The sequence below is a fragment of the Nyctereutes procyonoides genome, unplaced genomic scaffold (assembly GCF_905146905.1).
Source record: "Nyctereutes procyonoides isolate TBG_1078 unplaced genomic scaffold, NYPRO_anot_genome, whole genome shotgun sequence".
NCBI classification, from domain to species: Eukaryota; Metazoa; Chordata; class Mammalia; order Carnivora; family Canidae; genus Nyctereutes; species Nyctereutes procyonoides.
In genome coordinates, this window is record NW_026575019.1 from 358,540 (window position 1) to 371,125 (window position 12,586).

The 12,586-nt window shown below is 40.9% G+C and overlaps 1 protein-coding gene across 1 annotated transcript; it reads right to left on the reverse strand.

Moving 5' to 3' along the window:
- Window positions 1-10,997: 10,997 nt before the first annotated feature.
- Window positions 10,998-11,960, reverse strand: LOC129521491 (olfactory receptor 2C3). The gene has a single exon (XM_055343018.1). It carries the CDS (start codon window positions 11,958-11,960, stop codon window positions 10,998-11,000), a length of 963 nt encoding a protein of 320 aa, XP_055198993.1.
- Between the last annotated feature and the right edge of the window lie 626 nt (window positions 11,961-12,586).

Consider the following 12,586-nt stretch of genomic DNA (forward strand, 5'->3'; position numbering starts at 1 on the left):
GTTTTGGTAGTTTGTGGCTTTCCAGGAATGCGTCCATTTCTTCTAGATTGCCTAATTTATTGGCATAGAGCTGTTCATAATATGTTTTTAAAATCGTTTGTATTTCCTTGGTGTTGGTAGTGATCTCTCCTTTCTCATTCATGATTTTATTAATTTGAGTCTTCTCTCTCTTCTTTTTAATAAGGTTGGCTAATGGTTTATCTATCTTATTAATTCTTTCAAAGAACCAACTCCTGGTTCTATTGATCTGTTCCACAGTTCTTCTGGTCTCAATTTCGTTGAGTTCTGCTCGAATTTTAATTAACTCTCTTCTTCTGCTGGGCGTCGGGTCGATTTGCTGCTTCTTCTCTAGCTCCTTTATGTGTAAGGTTAGCTTTTGTATTTGAGTTCTTTCCAGTTTTTGAATGGATGCTTGTATTGCGATGTATTTCCCCCTCAGGACTGCTTTTGCTGCATCCCAAAGATTTTGAACAGTTGTATCTTCATTGTCATTAGTTTCCATGAATCTTTTTAATTCTTCCTTAATTTCCTGGTTGACCCTTTTATCTTTTAGCAGGATGGTCCTTAACCTCCACGTGTTTGAGGTCCTTCCAAACTTCTTCTTGTGATTGAGTTCTAATTTCAAGGCGTTATGGTCTGAGAATATGCAGGGGACGATCCCAATCTTTTGGTATCGGTTCAGACCCGATTTGTGACCCAGTATGTGGTCTATTCTGGAAAAAGTTCCATGTGCACTTGAGAAGAATGTGTATTCAGTTGAGTTTGGATGTAAAGTTCTGTAGATATCTGTGAAATCTATCTGGTCCAGTGTATCATTTAAAGCTCTCGTTTCTTTGGAGATGTTGTGTTTAGAAGACCTATCAAGGGTAGAGAGAGCTAGATTGAAGTCACCAAGTATAAGTGTATTATTATCTAAGTATTTCTTTACTTTGGTTAATAATTCGTTTAAGTATTTGGCAGCTCCCACATTCGGGGCATATATATTGAGGATTGTTAAGTCCTCTTGTTGGATAGATCCTTTAAGTATGATATAGTGTCCCTCTTCGTCTCTCACTACTGTCTTCGGAGTGAATTTTAGTTTATCTGATATAAGGATGGCTACCCCTGCTTTCTTTTGAGAACCATTTGAATGGTAAATGGTTCTCCAACCTTTTATTTTCAGGTTGTAGGTGTCCTTCTGTCTAAAATGAGTCTCTTGTAGACAGCAAATAGATGGGTCCTGCTTTTTTATCCAGTCTGAAACCCTGCGCCTTTTGATGGGGTCATTAAGCCCGTTCACGTTCAGAGTTACTATTGACAGATATGAGTTTAGTGTCATCATGATATCTATTTAGTCCTTGTTTTTGTGGATTGTTCCACTGAACTTCTTCTTAAAGGGGAATTTTAAGAGTCCCCCTTAAAATTTCTTGCAGAGCTGGTTTGGAGGTCACATATTCTTTCAGTTCCTGCCTGTCTTGGAAGCTCTTTATCTCTCCTTCCATTTTGAATGAGAGCCTTGCTGGATAAAGTATTCTTGGTTGCATGTTCTTCTCATTTAGGACCCTGAATATATCCTGCCAGCCCTTTCTGGCCTGCCACGTCTCTGTGGAGAGGTCTGCTGTTACCCTAATATTCCTCCCCATGAAAGTCAGGGACTTCTTGTCTCTTGCTGCTTTAAGGATCTTCTCTTTATCTTTGGAATTTGCAAGCTTCACTATTAGATGTCGAGGTGTTGAACGGTTTTTATTGATTTTAGGGGGGGATCTCTCTATTTCCTGGATCTGAATGCCTGTTTCCCTTCCCAGATTGGGAAAGTTTTCAGCTAGGATTTGTTCAAATACATATTCTGGCCCTCTGTCCCTTTCGGCGCCCTCGGGAACCCCAATTAAACGTAGGTTTTTCTTCCTTAGAGTGTCATTTATTTCCCTTAATCTGTCTTCATGGTTCTTTAATTGTTTATCTCTTTTTTCCTCAGTTTCCCTCTTTGCCATTAACTTGTCTTCTATGTCACTCACTCGTTCTTCCACCTCGTTAACCCTTGTCGTTAGGACTTCTAGTTTGGATTGCATCTCATTCAGTTGATTTTTAATTTCTGCCTGATTGGATCTAAATTCTGCAGTCATGAAGTCTCGTGAGTCCTTAATGCTTTTTTCTAGAGCCACCAGTAGCTGTATAATAGTGCTTCTGAATTGGCTTTCTGACATTGAATTCTAATCCAGATTTTGTAGCTCTGTGGGAGAGAGGGCTGTTTCTGATTCTTTCTTTTGAGGTGAGGTTTTCCTTCTAGTCATTTTGCTCAGTGCGGAGTGGCCAAAAACAAGTTGTATTGGGAAAAGGAGAGAAAGAGAGAGAAGGAAAGAAAAGAGAAAAAGAAAAAAGAAAAAGAAAAGAAAAAGGAAAGAAGAGAAGAAAAAGGGAAAGAAAAAGAAAGAAAGGTGAAAAAAAAAGGGGGGTGGGGGAAGCAATCAGAAATCAAAAAGAAAAGAAAAAAGAAAAGCAAAAAAAAAAAAAAAACACGGGGGAGTATTTCTGTAGACTTTAAGTCCCTTGACTTCCCCTGGAACTGGTCCGTCCAGCTGGTCTTCTGGGGGAGGGGCCTGTTGCGCTGATTTTCAGGTGTTAGCACTTGGGGGAGCTGCTCTGCCCCTGCCTGCTGCAGGGCTCAGCGGGGGTTGTTTACCCCGTGAGGTCTCAGGAGGAACAGTCGCAGTTGCTATGGCAACTCTGGAAGCCTGGATTCAGCCTCTGCAGGAACTACGGGGCTTGGAGCTCTCGGTTTTCCATCTGCAGGGCCTGGAGGCTCCGGGGCGGGGCCGCTGATCTGCTCAGCTCGGGGCAGGAGCGTCCTTGCTGTCCTGGGCCCTCCTGGCCTCTGCCTGTCCCGGGGGGAGGCCGGATCCTGGGCTGTGTCCCAGCGCCCTGTGCTCCGGGGCCTGCGCTGTTGGATTCGCGCTCCCGCCCCGCAGCCCCCTCCTTGGAGCCGCCGCCCGAGCCCCTCCGAGCTGCTCCGGTCGGTCCCGCCGTATTTGTTGTCTCTTTAAATCTCAGACCGAATTTGTAGGTTTTCAGGATAATTTGAAAGTTATCTAGGTAAGTTGGTGGGGACAGGTATCTTGGGGACCCTACTCTTCTGCCATCTTGACCCCTCCCCTTTGACTTGTTCCTTTATGGCCTTTATTATGTTGAAGTGTTTTCCCTCTAAATCCACTTTGAGTTTTTATCAAGAATGGATGTTGAACTTTGTCAGGTATATAAACATATGAATGTTATTTGCTTCAGTATTCTAAGACCCATCATCTAGAACTACCAGTTGAGTTTGCAAGGGTTATGACACATGTAAATAGAATGTAGCTTCATTTTTAATTATGAACAATGGGAAATGCCCTTGGTGATTAGGTTTTCATGATACATGTGCACAGCATATATTGATATGAAAAATACATCCATGATCTTGTCAGTGACCAAAATTGCCAGGAAGTCCTGAGTCTGTTTTACTCTGGTTTGTTTTCTCAAGTCTTGCATTCTTCTCTTGGAATGAGGAGTTTGCTATGCTGAGTGTGTTTATAATTTTTAACCTTCAAATTTTTGATACCATCTGCCTCCTGACATTTTACCCAATGTTCTGTCCCAAGCTGAAAGACAAATTGATGTACTAAGATTGAAGAAATCACCTTAGTCTGGGTATCTTCAAGGCAGAAGCTGTACCCAGTGTAGATAGTCTAGGATCCCCCAGAGCAGGGATATAGGGCAAGGACAAAGATGGATTTGGCCATAACTAAGAGTGACTGGTGCTCCATCCCATGGGGGCCAGATAGCTGAGTGAAGTGATATTATGATATAATAAGAAACATATATATTGGTCTTAGTCAATAGCCCATAATTTCTGGCATTTAACTCCCCAAATCCTTCTAATTTTGTCGGTCATTAGAACAATAATCATTCATTATAATATTATTTTTTTCCTCTTGCTTCCTGAAATATTTACAGTGGTAAAGTTTTAATGGCTGCCATTTGTTATTTCTACATTAAAAAAGTATCCCTTTCAACCACACTTGAGCTTATGATAATGAAATGACGTTTGGAAAATCTCTTGATATACACCAGACCAGGGTCATTGCCAGGAGACTCACTCACATGATTAGAAAATTAGAACTTTCAGTTTCCAATCCTGCCCTGACATCTGGGGTGGAGAGATTGGCTGGGTTTTGAGTTAATCACTAATGGACAATGATTTCATCAGTAATGCCTAGATAAAGAAGCCTCCATAAGAGCTCAAAAGAAAAGGGTTTGGGAGCTTCTGGGTTGGTGAACAAAAACTCATCCATATGCTGTGAGGATGATGCACTCCAAACTCTATGGGTGCAGAAACTCCTGTGCTTGGGACCCTTCTGTACCTCACCCTATGTATCTATATCTCTTCATCTGGCTATTTATTTATATCATTTAATATCCTTTTGAATAGACAAGTAATCTAATAAGTAAACTGTCTGAATTCTGTGAGCCACTATAGTAAAGTAACCAAACCTGAGGAGGGAGTTATGGGAAACTCTGCTTTACAGCTGGTGGGTCAGAAGCACAGTGCAAGACACCTGGACTTGCAATTGACATCTAAAGTGGGGGCAGTCTTCTGGGACTGAGCTCTTAACCTGGGGGGTCTGATGGTATCTCTGGGTAGAGTAGACAAACTGGGTTAAATTATAACACCCAGTTTGTGTCAGGGAATTGTTTGGTGTGATAAAAACACCCAAATACAAATATAGCCCAGATCAGTCCGCTGAGGGATGAAGTGAAAACACATTTCCATCATCTCGTGTTCATGTGGTCAGTGTATCTTCATTTCCAGGCTCTGCATGCTTAAATTCATCATGATCTTCACAGCAAGCAGTATGCAAGGAGACCCAGTATGCAAGTGGGGAAACCAAGGTTAGCCTCTGATTCAGCACATTCACAGGGCTCTAGGGGCTCCACTTGTGCCATGTGTATTGCATTAGACTCTTTTTATCATAGATTAAGTAATGATTGCTGTTATACAGATACAAAAATATTCTGGGTGCAGTTTTGTCTTTCCTGCATTATTCCCACATACAGAAAGGACTTTCACAATGCCTTAACCATCACCACGGCATCTCGTACAATACCACCTGTGTCCAGGGAACACATTTTAAAACAAAGGGAGAGTGGTATTAGGGTCACCATTGGAATTTATGATTCTTACTTCATACTTTAGTGTTCAGAAGCAGCAAGCTGGGGGATCCCTGGGTGGCACAGCGGTTTGGCGCCTGCCTTTGGCCTAGGGCACGATCCTGGAGACCCGGGATCGAATCCCACGTCGGGCTCCCGGTGCATGGAGTCTGCTTCTCCCTCTGCCTGTGTCTCTGCCTCTCTTTCTCTCTCTGTGTGACTATCATGAATAAATAAAAATTAAAAAAAAGAAGCAGCAAGCTGGAGAGATTGATGGAATGGACCAGTAAGGTTCAGATATGGGACAAGCTGAGAAACGATATTGCACAGATAATCACTGCTTTCCTACAGGAGCAGTAAATGCCCAAAGCCTGCAGTCAGTGTGTGAGGCCATCTTCCCCATAACTTGACACCTGGATCCAGGAACCAATGAGTGAGATCAGAGTGTCTTCACTCACTGTTATACATCATAGTCTAGTTGAAAATTTTTGCTTGGAGAATGTCACTTAAAGTTTGGGCTTGGTGAGTATGATAGTTAATCTGATGTATCCCCTTGGCTAGACTATTATACCCAGTTTTTGTTCAAACACCAGCCTAGACGTTGCTATAGAGATATTTTTTTAAAAATATGATTAACATTAAATCAATAGACAAAGTATATTATCTTCTAAAGTATAGGTGGATGTCATCCATGCAATGAAGGCCTTAAGAGAAATGAATGAGTTCCCCTGAGGATGAAGAAATTCTGACGTCAGACTGCCTCTGGATTCAAGATGCAACATTAACTCCTGCCAGAATTTCCAGCTTGCTGGCCTGTCCTGCAGAATTTAGATTTGCCAAACTCCAAATCACATGAGCCAATTCCTTAAGATTAATCTCTCTTCTCTATCCTTCCTTTCTTCCCTCCCTTCCCCTCCCTCTCTCTGTGCCTATGTTTATTTCTTATCTACCTATCTACCTATCCATCTATCTATCTATCTTTTTAAAAGATTTTATTTATGCATTCATGAGAGACAGACAGAGGCCAAGACACAAGCAGAGGGAGAAGCAGGCTCCATGCAAGGAGCCAACACGGGACTCAATCCCGGGTCTTCAGGATCACGCCCTGGGCTGAAGCTGGCGCTAAAACGCTGAGCCACCCAGGCTGCCTGTCTATCATCTATCTATCTATCTATCTATCTATCTATCTATCTATCTATCATCTATCTATCATCTATCTATCATCATCATCTATCTATATCTATCTATCTATCATCTATCTGTCATCTATCATCTATCATCTATCAAACTTGCATTGCTGTTATAGAATGTTGCAAGGAGAAATAATTGGGGAAGAAACTTCTGGTACTTGCCCAATAGTCCTGCACAAGGAAAAATACAACATTCCAACAAAGCTAAGATATCAAATACTAAAATCCCACAGGAATTAAAAAGGATGAAGTTATGGTTCACCTCACCAGGTAAAGAATCCCTTTCTAGTTAAGACGCTGAAAAGAAGTTAGGGGACCATGGATTGGATGGTGAAAGAAAAAGCTGTGACTAAAAGCTCTTATCTTATACTTGTCAGGAGTAATGGGGATTGTTAGCAGCTATGTTTTAAGTTAAATTATTGCCCTCCCTTCTATCCTACTAAGTTATGTGAAAAACAATGGTGGTGGCTAATATTTTAGGTCTCCAAGAATTTATTCCTGAATTGATATCACTTCTTGTGATATAGTAGCTGTTTATATGTCCCTGAAGTTGGAGATGTGAACTTTCACCTAAATTAGAGACCAGGAGAGAGAGGAAGAGCAATGAAGATGGACTCTGCCCCAGGAGCTTCACCCTCTACTTTCTCCAACTTGCTCTGTGTTCCACCTGCAGAGATAACACCAGTGGGACCGTAGCCTTTAGCTTGTGGTTATATTCAGCCAGTGGGGGCCCATAACAGGAGGTAGAAAAGAGGGAGTAGAGTTAGGTCAGCACAGTGACCCCTGCTCTTTCTTATTGGGAGTGCCACATCTTTTTGTTTCTCTTCCCTAAAAATAATAGCTCCTCCTGAACATCTGACACCACACAGCCCTTCTGTCTTCGGGTTCCTGTAACTGCTGCTGTCCTCTTGCCTTTGTCCACAAGTAGTCATGGTCTCCACTGGGACTAGCCCCAGTTAAGATACTACCCCTGGAAATTTCTCTGCAGTCTGCCCACACTACAGGTGATTTTCTCTTTATTAAATATCATTCAAATGACCCAATTTTATATCTGTTTCTCAAGGGGACCCTGATTAACACAATTGCCCAGTAATTGCCTGACCAGTTTGATTATAAACCCAGGTCCTCTGGCTCAAATCCAGATTCATTTCCATTCTTCCTCATAGCTGAGATGGGATGGCAGGTTATCTGGAAGACAGCTTTGGTTTCCATTACCTTATTAAATCAAGAAAGAGGAGTGCCACTCTTTTTCACGTCAGAGGCAGACATGTTACCTGAGTACCACTCTTGATCCTGGCACCTGAAGTGCTTTATAGAGAAGCATAGAGTGGTACAATATGAAATAGAGAATCAATGAAAACAAATAGATATGATGTGATTTTTGGTATGCAGGTGGATTTCACTTTTTAAGGCATATTTGTGAAGTAAATGAAATTATATCCACAATCTATTTCCCTCCCCAACTGCCAGTATGTGGCCAATGTTTGTGAAAAAAATGCAGTTCTTGTAATATTTTCCACAATAATAAATATCCTGTGGAGTATTTTAAGAAAATAATTCAATAAAAAAGAAACCTTCATACATCCCATAACATAGCAAAACATAAAGATAGCCTAAATGTCTACAAATAGAAATACATGGAAACTAAGGAATACCTACTGATTAGACTGTCATGCATTATTTCCAAAAACATCATGAGACTGTGCTAGTGTGAACATTTTAATGTCATTTAATGAATAAAGGACTCAAGAAGAAACGGCACTCTGAAACTGCCTGGATTAAAATATGAGCTTCCTGAATCTACGTTCTGTTAATTTGGGTCTCAGTTTCCTCATTTATAAAATGGGGACAGGGGAACCTGGGTAGCTCAGCTGTTGAGTATCTGCTTTTGGCTCAGATCATGATTCCGGGAATTGAGTTCCATATCAGGCTCCCCGCAGGGAGCCTGCTTCTCCCTCTGCCTGGTCTCTGTCTCTCTCTGTGTCTCTCATGAATAAATAACATAAAAATAAAAATAAAACAAGGACAATGATGATGCCTAATTAATCACTTTAGTGTGAAAATTAGATGAGCAAAGCCAGATAAGTTGTTTAGAAATGTACCTGGCAAAGCTATGACTTCAGGTATGTCAGATGTCATCAACTACGTATGTCAGCTGTGATGGCTGTCATTCCCATTGGTAAAGGAAATAGAAAGTTATACCTGTACTGTACTAATCCTTGCTTGTGAATGAGCAAACAAGGGAACTGGGTAGAAGAAAATATGAAAAACCATCAATATGTGGATAGAATGCAGATAACTTTTTGGTTTTATAAATTTTTTATAATCTTATTTTATGTTTACAATAAATATATACATGTGTGAATCATTGGTTCTCATTTTCTACAGACCTGTGGACTCTTCATTTCCATTAGCAATGAAGCTGTTTTAAGGAGGCAATCATTGATAAAGCTGAGCCGTTATCAACACCAATGTTCTACCTGTGTATATTAACACCCAGATTTCCCAATATATGTTGGTATTAACCATATGAGAATCTAAATGTCACATTTAGAAATGTGTTTAATTCAGAGAAGGGGAGAGACATTTTCTGGAGGTGTGAATCTCAGGGAGAAAGGCCACCTAAAGAATAACTGAAAATATTGTTGCAAGTACATGATTTTGTGGATTCCTCCCCTTAATCCAAGGCTGAAACACAAATGAATGCCATCTTTTCTGTCTGATCAGAATATTCTCATTTCCAAAATGGCAACATCATCAACTTTACAACACTATTTTGAGATTTAAATCTGTGAACTTGATTTATCTGTCTTAGGGTAGTGTGGTGTGCTCATTTTTATAACAACCAGAAATGGGTCTCATTTTAAGAATGAAGGAATGGGGGTTCCTGGGTGGCTCAGTTAGTTAATTGTCTGACTCTTGATTTCAGCTCGGGTCATGATCTTAGGGTCCTGGAATTGAGCCCAGCGTCTGGCTCCATGATCATTGAGGAGTCTGCTTGAGATTTTCCCTCTCTCTCTCCCTCTGCTCCTCCCCCCTCTCACAAGGTACTCCCTCTCTCTCTGAAATAAATAAGTCTTAAAAAAAGAATGAGTGCATGCTTGGACATGTGAGTAAAGTAAGCAAATGTACTAATGAATGAATGAAAACATCTTTACATATATTGAAACAGGAAGGTGTATAGTTGAACAGGAAAATCAGTAATTCAGTAGTTAGAGATAAATCAGTGCAGTATATTATTGATGAAACTGCTGATGTACTGGCAATCAATTGCAGTTCTACTCCTGAGATGTTTGCATTTTCCAACTCCTACTACTGAAGGGATATGGACTGTTTTACTCCCAACACTTCTGACACTAAACGTGTGAGACTTTTCCACACCAATAGCCAATTCTCCAACTCTCTGGACACCTATATTAAATGAAATTCTAACACTAATACCCAGAGTTAGCACAGACTCCTGAGGTTTGAGTGCTCAGACCCAACAAGACCGCCTCAGTTCGGAAGGCAGTTGTCAGTGCCAGGTTGCCACCACATATATGACCAAATGGCTATAAAGAAAGGGTTCCCATGATCCTTACCTCAACTTTAATAATTTGCTAAAATGTTTCACAAATCACAGGGAAGCACTTACTGATTTATTATAAAATATAAAAAAAGAACAACCAATGAATGATGTACATGAGGTGAGGTCTGGAAGGTTCCCTAGTGGATATCTATTCCTGTGGAGTTTGGGGTATTGCACTTAAATCTCCAAACACCATCATTTAGTTTTAAGGAAGTTCCATTTAGTAGCCATGATTGATTAAATTATTGGTCATTGGTGACTGAACTCAGCCTTCAGCCCTTCTTCCTTTCCTGAAGGTCAGGGAAGGTCTAAAGGTTCCAACCTTCTAATCACATGTTTGGTTTCTCTGGTTACCAGCCTCTATCCTGAAGCTATCTGCAGGCCCTGCTTTGAGTTACCTCATTGGAGTAAATCAGGTATGATTGAAATGGCCTCATTATGAATAACTAAAGATATACCTCTCACCCAAATCACTCAAGAAATCCCAAGAGCCCTGGAAACTGTGTCATTAGGCACAAAGACCATGAAGGATTATATTACGAAGGATTGCAGGCAAAATGGTGAACATGTGTATGGATAGATAGATAGATAGATAGATAGATAGATAGATAGATAGACAGAATTAGATCTCAGCATAAGCCCTTAATAGTTTTGTGATTGCTTAACCTTTATCAAATTAATAATATTTGCCTTGTGGAATTGTTACAAATATTAGGAAAAAATGAAAAAAAAACTTCACACAGATTAGTCATATCCAAAGTCAATTAGTATAAACAATTAACAAAATAACAATGAACATATATAATTATACAAGCAATTAACAAAGGAGAATTAGCATATATATTACATGTATATAACAATATAAATGGCTAACAAAACAATAGGTTTAGTAACAAAAAGTAAAATACTTTCTCTTTGCCTTGGCTTGGAAATGATGTATGAGCACACTCATATCAGATTGTCATCTACCTTGAACTCCAACAACATTGGAACAGAAACCACATCCCAAGTATCCTGCCACTCCAATCAATTTTGATATATTTCAATCTTTTCTTTCTCCTCACTAGTTACTAAAGTGTCTAAATATGCCCCCATGGCCCTGCAAAGCCACAGCACTTCTCTAACACAATGTGCCTGAGAGCCGTCTTCACATCCTTGTTCCTGAGCGTGTAAATCAAGGGGTTCAGCATTGGGGTGATCACAGTGTAGAAGAGGGCTATGAACTTGCCCTGTTCATGGGAGTTACTCTTGGCTGGCTGGAGATACATAAAAATGATGCTCCCATAGAATAGAGCCACAACTGCCACATGGGAGGAGCAAGTGTTGAAGGCCTTTCTCCGTCCTTCTGTTGACCTGATCTTCATCACAGCCCAGGCAATGTGGCCATATGAGACCAGGATGAGACCCAGGGGCAAGACAACAAAGATAAAGCTAGCCACATACATCTCCACCTCATTGAGGCTGGTGTCCACGCAAGTCAATTGCATAATGAGGGGCATCTCACAGAAGAAGTGATCAATGCGATTGTTCCCACAGAGCGGCAGGAGCATAGTGAGTGTGGAGCCCACCATGCTGGTGGTCAGACCCCCAAGCCATGAGGCAAGGGCCAAGCTGAGGCAAAGCTGTGGATGCATGATGACGGTGTAATTAAGTGGCCTACAGACGGCAGCATAGCGGTCGTAGGACATGACTGCCAGGAAGACACATTCAGTGGCTCCCAGCCAGTGGGAGATATAGAATTGGACCACACACCCTCCATAGCTTATGGTTTTCTGTGGTCCCCAGAGGTTGACAAGAAGTTGTGGGACAATGCTTGTGGTAAAGCTAATGTCAAGGAAGGAGAGGTTAGCAAGAAAGAAGTACATAGGTGTGTGGAGGTGCACATCCATGCAGGAAACCAGAATGATGATGCCATTGCCCAAGATAGACACCACATAAAACCCTAAGACAACGATGAAGAGGATGGATTCTAGGGAGGGTCGTGCAGAGAAGCCCAGGAGTACAAAGACTTCTGGAGAACTTACATTGGCTATTCCCATCATCATGTGAAGCCAGGAGTGGGGCAAAAAGGCCACCTGTGGTGAATGGGGGTAGGGGCACAGAATATGAAGCCCCAAGTGATTATATCAGTTAGCAAACTTCAAACATAATTTTATACTTATTTTGTTGAAAGCATCTACTCAAATGCTCCATGGATGATGTTGCATCATCTTCTTGAAGGCCATTTTGGAGAGACATGAAAATATGCATACCTAGCAGAAAATGGACATTCATGTAAAGTTCTTGGCACTGATTATTTTATTGAAACATTGCTTATAGTAGCAACATCTGGAGTCAACCTGAATGTCTAGTGATGGGGTTTTTCTTGGGTAAAAGATGGCATTTCATGTGATGAAACACTACAGAGGCACTAAAATCATGCTGGTGGTAGTCACTCTCCAGTTAATGGGCACATGGAGTCCATCATATCATTTCTCTTACTCTTAAATCCCACAATCAGCAAATTTTTGCTTTGACATTAAATTCAGATTCCATCACTTCTTCAGCCTCCCTGCTACCACCCTGGGCTATGCTATGATAAATCTAATATCCTAACTTGTCTTTTTGCTTTCTGCCTTAATTCCCTTCAGAGTATTCTCAACATAGCAGCCAGAAAATTACATTAGGA

What these genes read in the sequence shown, in the direction of transcription:
- LOC129521491 (XM_055343018.1), bottom strand. Translation starts at nt 11,960, where the DNA reads ATGATGGGAATAGCCAATGTAAGTTCTCCAGAAGTCTTTGTACTCCTG.